The sequence below is a fragment of the Gastrolobium bilobum genome, unplaced genomic scaffold (genome assembly GCF_033153095.1).
Source record: "Gastrolobium bilobum isolate Gb01-03AN ecotype WA unplaced genomic scaffold, APGP_CSIRO_Gbil_v1 utg44884, whole genome shotgun sequence".
Lineage (NCBI taxonomy): Eukaryota > Viridiplantae > Streptophyta > Magnoliopsida > Fabales > Fabaceae > Gastrolobium > Gastrolobium bilobum.
The window spans coordinates 99,936-115,378 of NW_026897767.1; the positions used below are offsets into that span (position 1 = coordinate 99,936).

The 15,443-nt window shown below is 39.6% G+C and overlaps 1 protein-coding gene across 6 annotated transcripts; it reads left to right on the forward strand.

The window, feature by feature from the left end:
• Window positions 1-1,336: 1,336 nt before the first annotated feature.
• Window positions 1,337-15,242, forward strand: LOC133310061 (CBBY-like protein). Of its 6 annotated transcripts, none has more exons than XM_061510945.1 (13): window positions 1,337-1,683; window positions 1,805-1,854; window positions 1,946-2,009; window positions 2,458-2,506; window positions 2,640-2,708; window positions 4,351-4,412; window positions 4,621-4,701; window positions 5,394-5,548; window positions 5,655-5,739; window positions 14,101-14,244; window positions 14,416-14,533; window positions 14,641-14,793; window positions 14,926-15,242. In XM_061510945.1, the coding sequence occupies exons 1-11, from the start codon at window positions 1,412-1,414 to the stop codon at window positions 14,528-14,530; spliced, it is 1,146 nt and encodes a 381-aa protein (XP_061366929.1). In that variant the 5' UTR covers window positions 1,337-1,411; the 3' UTR covers window positions 14,531-14,533; window positions 14,641-14,793; window positions 14,926-15,242. The 6 variants fall into 6 exon arrangements, with proteins under 6 accessions (XP_061366929.1, XP_061366930.1, XP_061366933.1 ...); XM_061510946.1 differs by having other exon boundaries at window positions 14,929-15,242; XM_061510949.1 differs by having other exon boundaries at window positions 14,641-14,735.
• The last annotated feature ends 201 nt before the right edge of the window (window positions 15,243-15,443 follow it).

The following is a 15,443-nucleotide window of genomic DNA, read 5'->3' on the forward strand; positions in this document are numbered from 1 at the left end:
TCTTCCATCTATAAGCTTCCACTCCATCAAACATTGGAATCATTTTTTAATCAGATATCACAGCTCCCACATCGAGCTCTGATACCAATTTGATACAGACATTTACTGAAAATAAGGAATAATCAACTAATAACAAAGAAACCAAGACTTTTTGGCCGGTTAAACCAGAATTTTCATCTATGTATGGAAATCTAAAGACAATTACAAATCCTATGTCAGTAAACAGAGACAAATTACAAGAAAATGAACAATTACAAGACTGGAAATGCGTAACAGTAAAGAAAATACAGTAAAGGATAGTTGTGAAGCAATTGGAGAGGCTTCACTCTCTCCCTAGGTCCAATTCCAATATACTTTTCCCAGATCCCCCCACCATGCTGCCTTCCCTCGGTATATAACTAACATCAAGTCACCTCCATGCTTTCCATTCTGTTACGGGTAATTTGGGAAACTCCTCGCTGACGAGGCAGTAGTTGTGTATGTTTGATGACTAGGATCGTATCAGACACATTCTACATCTTCATCATCACAGATATCATTATTGGCTATTAACCGATGAATACATTGGCTGCCTTGTAGCCCCAATTTTTGGTAAATTCTCCCTTTGAGCTCATTGTATGTAGCGCTCCATTTGATTTTTATCATTTTCTTTTTTCCTTCAAATTGGACACCATTGGAACCTTCAAAATGTCTCCCACTATGGTAGATAAGTGTAATATAGGTATTTGAACTTGAGCTCATCTTTCACACGAAATTGAGATTAGGGTTTGGTTTAGGTTTAGATTTTACCAAAAAAAATGAAAAATGGAAGTGTAATGACAATGATTTCACAAGATTAAGGCTTTAGAGATGGTGAGATGAAATAAAATCTTAACGGATTGGAATAGAGATGAGAAACGAGAGAGATTTTGGTGTAACAATAGATATAAGTGAATGAGATCGAGACACATTGATATAGGGTTTCTGAGTATTATGTAATCCATTACACTACTGTAGTGTAATCGATTTACCTGCGGGGTCAACAGTCAAAGTTTTTTTTTGAATATGTAATCGATTAAATCTTCCGTCAACGGGCAACTATAAGCAGATTTGTTGAATGTTTTAGACGAAGGAGAAATTGATTATTTTTTAATTAATAAGAGGTACGGTGATAAAAAAAAGCCTATAAAAAACAACTGTTCTCGTACTCTTCACTCTTCTTTTTTTTTTTTTGGTTTTGGTACAAACTCTTCACTCTTTAGTCTGCACTGAACCTAAAACAATTTTAGTTTGTAGAAATAGAAAGAAAAAAAGAAAAAAGAATATGACGTATATGGATCAACGGCTTTGAAAAATATCATAGCTGAGAAATAGGATCGAATCCGGTCCAGTGCGAACCGTGTAGCGAGTAACGAACTGAGCAGGGATTTCCATGGCAACAACCCAAGCAGTGGCATGTTCAATACTCCACACTCATACACATACACATACACATACACATAAACTGCGCCTTCGCTTTCGCTTTGGTTTTCGCCTTACATGCACATTCAACAACAACAAATGCTACTTTCCCACCCTTTCCCATCGATTTTCCTCTTCCGATTTACCCGGAAAATCTTCGCGCCTCACTGCCTTCTCTGCGTTATCCAGTGAACATCGTAACAACTCATCTCAAGACCTTGCTGTCCTTCTCGAAGTCGACGGGTGATTCTTCTTCTTCTTCTTGTTTCACTTTGTTCCATGATTCTGTTCACATTTTACTTCGTTCAAGCTATTATTGTATTGTTCATTTTTTTTATTTTTTTTTCACTTGTTGTTATTTTAGGGTTCTTTTGGATGCGCACCGCGTGGGAAATCGCCAAGCCTTTAATAAAGGTATGAGCAATTGTGCATCCATTATCTATGTGTTTGGGATTCTGTGTTCTCGTGAGTGTAATGCGACATAGTTGACCTCTTTTGCCTGCAGCATTTGAAAAGCTTGGGCTTGATTGTGCAAACTGGACTGAGCCTATCTATTCAGATCTTTTAAGGTGTGTTTCTTTTTGTTTATTTATTAGATTGTTCTCTTGCCTATGCATGTATGTATGATTGGATTTCCAACTGGTTATAAGTCAACGGATTGACTTATTTACCCATGCGTAACTACTTTCTAATGGGGAAGATGATGACACACTTGGCTTTATGTTAATAAATGGATTGCATTTCATTGAAGTCTCCGGGGTTTTAAATTGTTGCAGTCATGGTTGTGTTCCGGGCTGATGCGGGCCAATGTGATCCGCAATCATGGCCTGATATGGTTGTGGTGGCTACCACAAAACGGAGATGTTGCGGCTGCATCACGTAATGCGGTCTGCAATTCAAAACCCTGGAAGCTTCTTCGGGTCATTAAATGTTAGAACTTCTTCGCTCTCGAGTGCTGCAAATCAATATGAATGATTACCTGTGTTGCTTGTAAACCATTTTCTAATAACTTTCCAGGAGAAGTGCTGGAGATGAGGAAAAGATGCTATTTTTGTATTTTAATCGAGTAAGTTGTCAGTCTTTTGTCTGTAGTAAGGAAAAAAAAAAACCAATGCTAGCTTATTGGTAACTTTCAATAGTTTTCTTCATTGCAAATATTAGTTAAGCCATATTCTGCTGTCATTGTCTCTAATATGCAGATTGGGTGGCCTACTTCATTACCCACAAATGAGAATGGACAGTTCACAAAAAGTGTTTTGCAGGAAAAGGTATCATCCTTACACTAGATCTTGATGAATGGTATACTACTAATAATTAATGTTCTTTATATTACATCCACTTAATTAAGTAGGACTGTATTGTTAATGATGATAAACATAGAATCTTCGGATATCCTGCTTAAACTGTCCTGATTCCTGCGAACTTCTCTTTATAATGAAAGATCTATTATGCCTCTCTAGTGTAATACTAAACTTTAAAAAGACCAGAACATATCTCTTAGCAGAGAAGCCTTTTTTTCTTTCCATTTCAAGCATATGCTGGAGTAGTAAATCAACTGTTGTGTTAATGATGAAAAAATTAGTGGTCAGTGTTAACCAATATGATATTATTAATTGTTTAGGAATTTAAAGCCAATTTTTTGCTACCACAACAATTTAGTAGAAAATATCGGGTACCTAGCTCTGTTTTGAAGCTTCTATTTAGAAAAGAAACAACATTTGAAGTTTCTGATGGAGAAGATTTAGAAATGAATAAAGCAACCCAAACAGCAACCTAATTCAGACTTCCCCTATAATCTTCTTGAGGAAGCTCTCCATGAAGAAAGGCATTTTTATGTCAAACTGGTAAAGTGGCCAATCCTATTGATGGCCAAATATAGAAAGAAGCGAACAAAGGCAGTCTTGGCCACAAGGGAAGCTGGCTTGAGAGTTGAGACCATTAATTTGACCATTAAAACCAACCTCAATGGCATAAACCAAACTAGTTGTATTTCATAATTCAATTGACTTCTTAATTTGAAAACCAAACAACTCCGTAATTTGGAGAAGGGAGAGGGATCAAATAGAATTTGTAAAAAGTATATACCTGTCATTTGAAAACCTATTGATATAGGGAGGCTTTTGATCAGCCGTCTCACCTTGGTTTTCTGGATGAATCCTGATTTTGAGGCGAGAAAAACAGATCGAAGGGTTTGGATTTTGGATTCTTGTGGGTCATATACTTGTAATTTTTTCTTTTGGTTCCTTACTAATCTTCTATTTGAGAAAATGTTTACTGTCTAAATTTAGAAAGGTAAAGCTCCTGCCTAGTTGCGTATTTGAATTAGCTTATTTTGGGGCCAAAATAGCTTTAATCAAAAGCTTTTTGGCAGAACTTTTGAAAAATAAATTATTATTTCCCCAAAACAATCTATTCCCAAACATGCTATAGGTTGTTGACTCTCTGGATAGGGTTGCTTTTTCTATTTTCTATGTGGTTTTGAGTCAATGGATGATTAAAAGGAATGCCATCAGGCTTTCAGAAGGATTATATGCTGCTTTTCTTCATTTTTTGTTGTTTTTGAGATTTTCAGAGAATTACTTATCCCCAATTCTTCTGCTCCAGAAATAAAAGTAAAAAGAAATATAGATGGGAAAATAATTCCAATTGGAGGGAGGGATATCTAATTTTTTGGCAAAACATGTTAATTCTGAATTATACGCTGACTTTTGTTATTAATTAAAATGATATCATGAATTATTAATGCGATTAATTCTTTCTTGATATTGAAGTCCTAAGGAATTAGGTTGTATAGCCTAGCAAGCTAAAAACCTTCTGCAAATGGTTAAATGATTTTTCAATAATCATATTGGGAATAAGGTAATGAGAACTTGTAGAGCATCCTATTAACACTTTATCATGTATTGGCAGGAAAAGGCGTTGGAGGAGTTTGTGATGTCAAAAAGTCTACCTTTACGACCTGGTGTTGAACAGTGAGTTATCTTACATTCATGAAATATGATTGTGTATGTGTCATATGTGTGTTTATTTATGGGGAGCTATCTGTAAGAAGAGCCGGATTCTTTTGGTACAGTTAGGAGAGAAATATGTACATTAGTTAAGGATAACAATCTCTTGAAACTTGGATGATTGTGGGACTGTAATTGTTTGTATTCCTTAACGTAATGTCTCCATTGACAGGTTTATTGATGACGCATATAATGAAGGAATTCCAGTTGTAATATTAACGGCCTACACTAAAAGTGGTGATGATATTGCCAGGTACTTATATTTAGTTCCAAAGCTTTACAGTGGTACTAAATAGGATAATATTATGATTATGTGGACATTATCTAGAGATGTTCTTGATCACTCAGAAACTCAGCTTGCTGATTTGCTTACAAAATCTTTCTTTGGGTGGTGGACGGGGTGGGGGTGGGATATGCTTGGATTTGCTTTATTTGGCACAAGCTCGGAGCATATAGTATGTACATGTAAGCTTTAAGAGGACTACTAGGTCTTCAGATGGTCTTATTTGTGGAATTCTTTAGTGATGGTATGATAATCTTTGTAAATATGTATTGGGTACTGCTTAAGGCATGCAATTAGTGCACTTTCCCATTCAATCATTGTCTTAACTCTCTCTCCGTCCTCTAACTCAAGATATTTCATTATTTTCTTTCTCTTTATTTCATTTTTTTCTTATAGAATCATAGAGAATAATCTTAATTTGAGGACTGAAATAAGTTCAGTGGAGTTGCCAGTTCAAATTTGAATAATAGCTTTCTATTTTAATATAATGGATATTCTTTTAGATCTATAAAAACTTCCATATTTAAGGGGCCCTGAGGTCCTCAATCTACTAGTTTGATTTCGACTTCTTGCTTGTTTAGCTTGCACCCTTTTTTTTTCCTGGAGAATGTGAGCACACAAATCTTTCCTTTCTTTTGCCTTATGTTTATTTAAATTTTTAGGACCATAATGGAAAAGCTTGGTAATGATCGAAGCATAAAGGTAATTGTTGTGGGCAATAAGGAGGTTGAGCAAAGTTTATATGGCCAACTTGTCTCAGGAAAGGTAATTTCTTCTGGTTTGGATGAAGAGCTTGCCAAGGAAGCCAAAAGAGCAGGTATATACTTCTTGAGTTGTTCATTATGTCTGTGTCCCTCATGCACGCTTTTTTAGTGTACAATGTTGTTTGCTAAGGAGCTTTTCATTTCTGCCATTTTGGCTAGCTTCTGCTGAGAGACAAAGGTTAGCAAAAGAGGTAGCATCCATGCTAAAGTTGAGTGTTGAGATTAATACCGGGTTATCTGAAAGGTTAGTTCATTTGCCTCCACTAATTTTTGCAAAAAATAAAATAAAGTATATTGGTCTTTTTCCTATTATTATTTTTTTGGGGCACGGTTAGGGATCCATACTTTTAGGAGAAAGAAACCTAAAATTGTGTATGACTCAATGTCATAGTTGTTAAAAAGATACAAGGTTCACTAAGGGTATACTTCCAGGGGAAGGGAAGAAATTAAAGGAAAAAAGATGAGAAGGGAGGGAAAGAGAATTGGGGGTGAAGTGATGTTTTCAATTCCATATTTGGACATTTAAAGTCCTCCAAAACTGGGGGAACTTATAAAAATTACGAGAGGGTTTTAGAGGATCACATGAAAATATGCCGTTCTCTTCCCTTCCTTTTATAAAACTACCCAAGGAGAGCAGGTTTGCCTTAAACCTTTCCTTCCTGTTAGGAACCCAAAAATGGGTTCTGAGTTTACAGAAAGAGAGATGAGAAAAACAGAGAAAGGAAAGGAAGAAGAATATGTTAGTAGCAGCCCCCAATTAGAAAGGTATAAGTGAGGAGAAGTAAGGATGGGTCCAAGCATCTAGATGGGCTAAGTCCTATTAGTAAAAAGAGTTGGGTTTAATTGATATTGTTAGATTTAGTAGATAAAGTTACCTGATATTATTTGATATTGCTAGATATAGTTGATAGAGTTACTTGACATTAATTGATATTGTTAGATATAATTCATAGAGTTACTTGACATTAATTGATATTGTTAGATATAGTAGATAGAGTTACTTGATATTATGTTGTAGATACAGTAGTTAGGGTTACTTGATATTCGAGGATACTTGTCTAAATGGTATAAGGAAAAAAGGGGAAAGGGGAGAGAGGAGATATGTTAAGACTGGATCAGATTGCCAACAAAAGAAATGAAAACACAGGGGAATTTGGCCCAGAACTTACTGGATTTTTTATATTGATGATGAAAACTGAATACATCTAAGAAAGAAGGAAAATAGTTTGTCTAACAATTACAATAACAAGAAGAAATGCAGAACAGCTACAGCTATGAATTGCATAAAGGAATAACGCAATGAACAGTCACGAATGCAACACTTTCGAGAGGTGTGCTCTCTCCCAAGTTCATTCCAAATCCAGCCTGCCTTTTCCTTCCATGCCACACCCTCCTTATAACCATTTACTCGCTTAAGGCAGCCACGTCAGCCCTCACATCATGTGCCTCTCCTTCCCTTCTAACTGAATTCCTTCCATCTAAAATATTCCCTGCCACCTCAGCTGACCCCCCTTGAGCTGATCCTCTGTGACGTCTTCTACTATACACCCTCAGAGGTGTCTTATCAATACTTCCCCCCATGACTTTCACCTTGTCCTCAAGGTGGAAATTGGGAAATTGGGAATTAAGCTGGGCGGAATCCTCCCATGAATTCTCAAAATCAGGCAAGTGTAGCCACTTGATCAAGACCTCCGTTCGACCAAGTGCAGTTTTTTTCCATTGCAGGACAGATTCAGGCTCAACTCTCAGTTCCCAATCATCTGTTAGTATGGAAGGCAAAGGTTGCACAGTAGTAGAGGGGGAGATAGCTTTCTTCAATAAGGATACATGAAACACATTATGAACTCGACAGTCATCCGGAAGAGCTAATTTATAGGCAGTGGCACCAATGCGCTCAACAATCTGGTAAGGCCCATAAAAACGCGGGCTGAGTTTCTCGTTCACTCTTCTAGCTATGCTTTTAAGCCTATAAGGCTGCAGTTTGAGATACACCCAGTCACCCACAACAAATTCCAAATCACGTCGATGTTGGTCAGCCTGAACCTTCATACGATTTTGAGCATTTGACAATTGCTGTTGGAGTTCAATCAAAATAGAGTCTCGGTCCTGCAGCAGCTGTGAAACTTCATCCACAGGGGAAGCCATGAAACTGGATCTAAACAAGGTGGGGGGTTCACATCCATACAGAACTTTGAATGGAGTTGTACCCGTAGAGCTTTTATAGGATGTGTTATACCAAAACTCGGCCCAAGGGAGCCAAGTTGGCCAAGTTTTTGGTTTTGGGCTGCAAAAACATCGCAAATAATTTTCCAAACAACGGTTAACCACCTCTGTTTGACCATTAGATTGAGGGTGATAAGCCGTGCTATATTTTAATTTCGTGCCACTGCATCGAAATAATTCTGACCAAAAAGAGCTGATAAAAACACGATCTCTGTCACTTACAATGGAAGAGGGAAACCCATGCAAGCGAACAATTTCTTTGATAAACAGGAAAGCCACCTCCTTAGCTGTATATGGATGAGCCAAAGGAATAAAATGGGCATATTTGGACAGTCTATCTACCACCACAAAGATTGTGTCCAACCCATGAGCTTTAGGCAGCCCGCCTACAAAATCCATGGAGATATCCGTCCAAAGCTGAGAGGGGATAGGCAAAGGCTGCAATAAACCCGCTGGAGACAGAGTTTGGGCCTTGCTTTGCTGACATACAGCACAGGCAGCCACATAATTCTTGATATTTTTTCTCATGCCTTCCCAATATACTACACCAGCAACCCTTTTATAAGTCCGTAAAAACCCAGAATGGCCTCCAATGCAAGAATCATGGAACTCCAACAGAATTTTAGGAACCAGTGCAGATTGTTTAGCCAGCACCATTTTCCCTTTATAAAACAGCCGCCCTCCTTGCAAACAGAATCCTTGATGAGCTTGGGGGTCAAGAAGTAAATCCTGAATAATAATCCCCATTCTTGAGTCCCTGTGCAACTCACTTTCAACTTGGTCATAAGCTGTAACATCAACACAAGACAAGGAAAATAAGTCTAAGTTCCTAGAAAGTGCATCAGCAACAACGTTCTCCTTTCCGGGTTGATATAGGATCTCAAAATCATACCCAAGCAGCTTTGATATCCACTTCTGTTGGTCCTCTCCCAACAACTTCTGCTCAGTTAGGAACTTGAGACTTTTCTGATCAGTTTTAATGATAAAGTGACGGCCCAGCAAGTAAGGCCTCCACTTTTGCACCGCAAAGACAATAGCCATTAATTCTTTTTCGTGAATAGACTTTTCTTGAGCTCTAGGTGAGAACCCTTGGCTAATAAAACTTATGGGTCGATTCCCTTGCATCAAAACAGCGCCTATCCCTCGTCCCGAAGCATCTGTCACCACCATAAAAGGCTTGGTAAAATCAGGGAGTGCCAAGACAGGGACGGAACACATAGCTGTCTTCAGTTGTTCAAAAGCTTGTTGTGCCTCTGCTGACCAAACAAAGCTGTCCTTCTTTAACAAGTCTGTCAATGGTTTAGCCACCTTTCCATACCCCTGCACAAATTTCCTATAGTAGCCGGTCAATCCAAGAAATCCTCTAAGTGCCTTCACATTCTTAGGGGGAAGCCACTTGGTCATGGCTTCAATTTTCTTAGGGTCAGCACGTACTCCCTCTTTGGAAATTATGTGACCCAAGTACTCAATGTATTCCTGCCCAAAGCTACATTTTTTTCTGTTTGCAAATAAACAGTGTTGCCTCAACACCCCAAACACCAATTTAAGATGTTCCAAATGATCAGTTTGGTCCTTGCTGAAAATTAGAATATCATCAAAAAAAACAAGAACAAACTTGCGTAAAAATGGTTTGAGGACCTCATTCATAAGAGATTGAAAGGTGGAAGGAGCATTGGTGAGCCCAAACGGCATCACCAAGTACTCGTAATGGCCCTCATGTGTTCTAAAAGCCGTTTTAGGAATGTCCTCCTCACGCATCCTAATCTGATGGTACCCCGATTTCAGATCCAGTTTAGAAAAAATGTTAGAGCCTCCTAACTCATCGAGTAATTCTTCTATGACCGGAATAGGGAATTTATCAGGAATAATCAGCTTATTTAAGGCTCGATAGTCAACACACACTCTCCAACTACCATCTTTTTTCCGAATTAGAATTACTGGGCTGGAGTAAGGGCTTACACTCGGTCTGATCATCCCAGATTGTAACAACTCAGCAACCAAATTTTCAATTAAATTTTTCTGATAATGGGGATACCTGTAGGGTCGAACATTTGGCACCTGACTTCCTGGTTTGAGGATTATAGCATGATCTTGTCTTCGGGCTGGAGGGAGATCATTTGGAACTTGAAAAATGTCCTCATACTCTGCGAGCAACTCATCTAATTCTCTCCAATCTCCAGTGTTCTTCTTCTGCTCCACAGAAGACCACATCGAAGCTATCACATACCCTTGTCCGTCCTCAGCCAACGCCTTAATTGCTGAACGAAAAGAAGCTGTCGTTTTCTTGCAGGTTATAGATGAATCTCCCTTCAACACCACTCCACGGTCACCGTCAAGGAACTTCAAGGTGAGTTTGTTGAAATCAGCACGAATCTCTCCCAAACTTTTCAGCCAGTCGAGACCCAAAATGACTTCGGCCCCACCAAGCTCGAAGATGCGTAGATCCTGACGCGTGGATGTGCCCTGTATTAGAATTTCCACCTGACGGCAGATCCCGTGGCTAGTAACCTTGTAACCGTCCCCCATTTCCACCTTAAAAGTGAGGGTCTCTTCAACATCCAGACACAAACGGTCCGCCACTGCCTTACTCACAAAATTATGAGTCGCTCCGCAGTCCACTAGCATCGTGACACGCTCTCCTCGGATGGAGCCCCATAGCTGCATACTTTGGTTCGAAGAGAGCCCTAGGACGCTGTACATAGAAAGCTGCAACGTTTCCTCTTTCTCCGTCTCGTTCTCCTCTTCTACTTGGATGTTCTCCCCTTCTGGACGGTCGGCTTCTTCGTCGTCGTTCACCAACAAGAGCTGCAGCTGTGCACTTTTGCAACGATGTTCCAGATTCCATTTTTCATTGCACTTGAAACACGCTCCCCTACGCATGCGATCTTGAAGCTCCGTTTGGGAAAGTCTCCGTCCCACAAATTTCTGATTATTACTGGTCGAATCTGCTAGGGTTCGTGCAATGCCAGCAGATTCCCCCAAATTGGCAAATCCAGAGACACGCGTGTTATTCTCAGCCACATTATTAGGGGCAGAAGCGTCATTTCTCGACGTCTGATTGAGCTGGGTTGCGTGATTGGGCCCTTGTTTGTTACTCGTTGAGCTTGGCCCAATTCGATTTGGCTGATTTGTCCTACCTAGTCCAGCCCATCTTACTCCTCCGTTAATTCCAAACCCATCCCCAATCCACGCAGCGTTCCGTTTCTCCATCAGCATCGTCTCTCTCATCATCTCAGCCAAACTTGTGACGTTTCTCTGCAACAACTCAATACGGAAGCTGTCACAAATGCCATGGAGCCATATTTCCCTTAACATATGCTCATCAGCATAATGGAGGGGGCCAATGATCCGTTCAAATTCAGCCCTGTAAACTGCCACACTTCCAGTTTGTCTCAGATTCATTAATTCCTGGTAGGGACTTCCACTCACCTCCAATTGAAATCGCTCCATTGCGTCTGCTCTGAAGTCTGCCCACGACGCATTAGGGTTGTCGCGCTCCCACACCTGATACCAATTCAGAGCAGGACCTTCCAATACCACCATCACAGATTCCACCTTGTCTCTGTCTGGGATTCTATTAATTAAGAAGAATCTCTCCACCTTGTTCAGCCAGGAGTACACATCATCTCCTGAGAATCTTGGTAGATCTAGTCTTGGGCTTTGCCATCCCGTTCTACGCATGTCCGCCTCCGTCTCGAATCTATTGTCAGATTCTGTGGATTCAAGGCTCACCCTCCGTGAGCGACCACGACGACGATTTCCCTCATGATTACGGTGCCCTCTGCGATGACGGTCGTCTTGCAATAGCTGCAGTATTTCATTGAGTCTTTGTTCATTCTGCCGGAAGCGTTCCTCCACCAACGCCTCGTTGCTTCTTAGCCTCTCTTCTAAAATCTCAAATCGGTTGTCCATGTTGCGCGTCAGAACCATTCAAAGCACCTCAGATCGGAGTGCTCTGATACCAGTTGTTAAGACTGGATCAGATTGCCAACAAAAGAAATGAAAACACAGGGGAATTTGGCCCAGAACTTACTGGATTTTTTATATTGATGATGAAAACTGAATACATCTAAGAAAGAAGGAAAATAGTTTGTCTAACAATTACAATAACAAGAAGAAATGCAGAACAGCTACAGCTATGAATTGCATAAAGGAATAACGCAATGAACAGTCACGAATGCAACACTTTCGAGAGGTGTGCTCTCTCCCAAGTTCATTCCAAATCCAGCCTGCCTTTTCCTTCCATGCCACACCCTCCTTATAACCATTTACTCGCTTAAGGCAGCCACGTCAGCCCTCACATCATGTGCCTCTCCTTCCCTTCTAACTGAATTCCTTCCATCTAAAATATTCCCTGCCACCTCAGCTGACCCCCCTTGAGCTGATCCTCTGTGACGTCTTCTACTATACACCCTCAGAGGTGTCTTATCAAGATATGATACAAAAGGGTTGCGTACTTATGGTAGGAAACGCATTAGAGGAATAAAAACCAAATAAAGCTGACGTGGAATAAAAACCAAATAAAGCTGACGTGGTTCAGGATATTCTAGAACTTGTAGAGGGGCACGCCTTGGAGAATCATTCGGTTAGGGGTTGTTAGTAGGCGAGTAAGGAAAATAGTGACGTGTTAGTTTGTTGAGAGAAGTATTAGAGCAAGGCTCGGAGGGAAGAAAAGGCATTGGAAAAGTTAGACTTGGAATGGGAGAGCCTGCACCTCTCGAAAGTGCTGAGTGAATTTCTTTTTTCTTTTAGTTGTCATTTCTGTTAATGCATAGAAGAGAGTAATTAGAAGTTCCTTCATTGTAATGCCATTTTAGTTCTTCAATATATAGAAAAAAAACCTGGAAAGATTCCTTTCTGGACCAAAAGATTGTTGAGTTTTCTGTTTCTTAAATTGATAAACTGAGTCAGATCTTATCAAGATATTATTCAGTTATGACAGTTGAGTGTGTGGGAGAGACTTGGCTCTCGAATACTGTAGTAATAGTAGCTCTGTAACCATTCTTTCTCTTCCTAACCTTTTCTCCCTTAATCCAGGGATAAGGGAGATCATATCAATAAAAAAACTCATTTTTTTTCTTTCTATTCCCTAATTTCTGATCTAATTCCCATCAAAATACTTTAGTAGTGTTTATTGAATTACAAACAAAAACTTAAGCAAGTATTTCCCTTTCATTAAGGGTTGCCCTATTCACAACAGAGCAACTGCCCGGTTCTCAAACCTAAATTCCTGAATGCTTCCCTCCTACCTTGTTCCTGTTTTTTAGCCTGAACCCCTGTGCCTAACTACATATCCCTTGATAGATTCTAACTGTAATGAACTAAGCAGACATCCAACCGTCTAACTCAGTTCCCATTGATTCTTCTAGATCCTGTCGATACCATTCCCCTTGAAGTTCAACCTTGTCCCCAAAGACGGAATTTGGAAACTGTGTATTGATTGTCCCTCCTGAGCCCTTCCACAATTTCCCCATCTTCTTTCAATTGCCTGTCTCCCCCAAGATTAGTGACCCACAGTCCCACATGCTCTTCTCTGAGCATCAGTGCATGACCCAAATGGTTGGCTGCAGCGTAAGCATCGCCCTTCTTCATGTCATCTGAGATACTCCTGTTAAGGAAGTTGTCAAAATCCTCAGTTTCTTGGTAGATAGTTGCTACTGCCACTGGACTTTGTCGCTAGCTGATTTAGAGCTCCTTTGCCCCATTGCATGCCCTTGTCTGAATAATGAATTGGGTGTGAAGCACTCCTGACTGGGTCTGAAGGTGTTGGGCCTTGAATGAGATTGGGTGAGCCCACTAGAGTGCCCCCATGGGTTCTTTCGTGTGACAAATTACTCTATTAATGTGCTTCTTGAAACCTGACGTTGAAGCATGGAATTGTGACCAGGTGAAGAGTTTGATGGCACTCATCTCTTTCTCCACGTCTTTGGTGATCTGGTGGCATGTAGCTCTTCCTCCACTTCTCTGGCCAAATTAATGGCCTTCATAATATCCCTTAGGTCATGCTTTCGTACTCTGAGAGCATTTCACCCTAGTCCAAGACTTCCCAAGATGGAACCCAATAGTTGCTCCTCTGTAATCGACGAAGCCTGGGCCAACCTATTTATTTTTATTTTTATTTTAAAAAGTAAGAACCGGATAATTGATAAGCTTATGTTTTTACTGATGGATTTTTGTAGTTACATTTAATTACCTTTTTTGCTTCACTCAGTTATTATGAAATGGTATAACTATGACCTCGTTGGAATATGAGCATATGAACATATATTAGCATTTAATAGCTTATCAGTTGTCAAACAAATGATTGATTTGGATTTTAGCTACATATTCAAATCGTAATGTTGTACTCAGTTGTCATTTAATTTGTTGATCATCTGTCCAGTCTAGACAAGATTGTGGCTGCTCTACGTGCAGGAGCTGAATATGCTGGGTTACCTGTCTGCAACTGTGTCCTGGTTGCAGGAAGCCAATCTGGAGTGGCTGGCGCTATACGGGTGGGCATGCCATGCGTTGTTTTACGGAGCAGGTGACTGCTTTGTTCTTGGAAGTTCAATGAACATATAATGGATGGGTTTACACAATTGCACTATTGCATGTTGTCATTGGAAGTTGCTTAATATCAGTAGAATTCTGATTGTTTTTATTTTTAAATTGGTGTACCTTAGAACTGTTTCTTAATTTTAATTATTTCCTGCAGTTTGACATCTAGAGCTGAGTTCCCATTGGCAAATGCTACAATGGATGGGTTTGGAGGTGCAGATCTAACAATTCCAAAATTGCGCAATCTATGCAAGAAACAACCGAAGGATTGAATGGTAATTTTCTTGGCTGCAATTCTGTTTTCTAAGAGAAAATGCTCGTTTACATGAATCAAACATGTGATGATGCTGAAAAGTTTCCCATACTAATTTTCCTGTGCCAGAGTTCTATGTCAATTTACCTTACCCAAGAAATTTGCAATGAACGCAACATAACCACACTTGCTCTGGATTTGAAGCTTTTTGCTTGCAGGCAAAGGTAAGGGGCCTCTAGACGGGGAGTTTAAGATAGATGTCTTCGGAGACAATGTTTGCTGGTATGATAATTCAATCATTTCATGTTCATGTTTGGTGCTTCATTTAACAATTCCACAATGTTGGATGAGACAAATTATACTAACACGTGGCTTTTGCTTTCGTAATTGCATGACCTGTTATCTCTCTCTCAGCAGTGTAAGGAAAGACTATTAAGTGATTTTGGCTGTGGTGATTGTGAAGCTCTAACTGCAGTTGCTGGGTAAATATGATTGTAGCTACTAGTACTAGTTCTTGTCTGATGTGATATTTTTGTATCAGAATGGAACTGAGATCCTTCTTGCAGAGTGTAGATACAAAATGATTGTGTATTACTTTTCTTTAACATTTGAAAGCGGCACCGTGATGAGTTAGAAATGTCCCGTGGGACTGAGTTAGTGGTCGAGTCGTTTTTGGTAATTAACACCTGTCGCCACCGTCTCAATTCGTATATTACCATTCGTATGTCTTAAGCCCATTTCTGTGGTCCTGTAATTGGTAATTTAGCATGAGAAAGGTTATATTTATTGTCATGTTTTTCTTATGATCTCTTATAATTATTTTTTACCTTTTGATCAAAATTAAATAAACGATTATAAAATGGCATCAAATGAGAGCAATTGAACGGTATTAAAAATGGTTATAAGAGGCTGTAAGAGAAAATTGGTTGTAA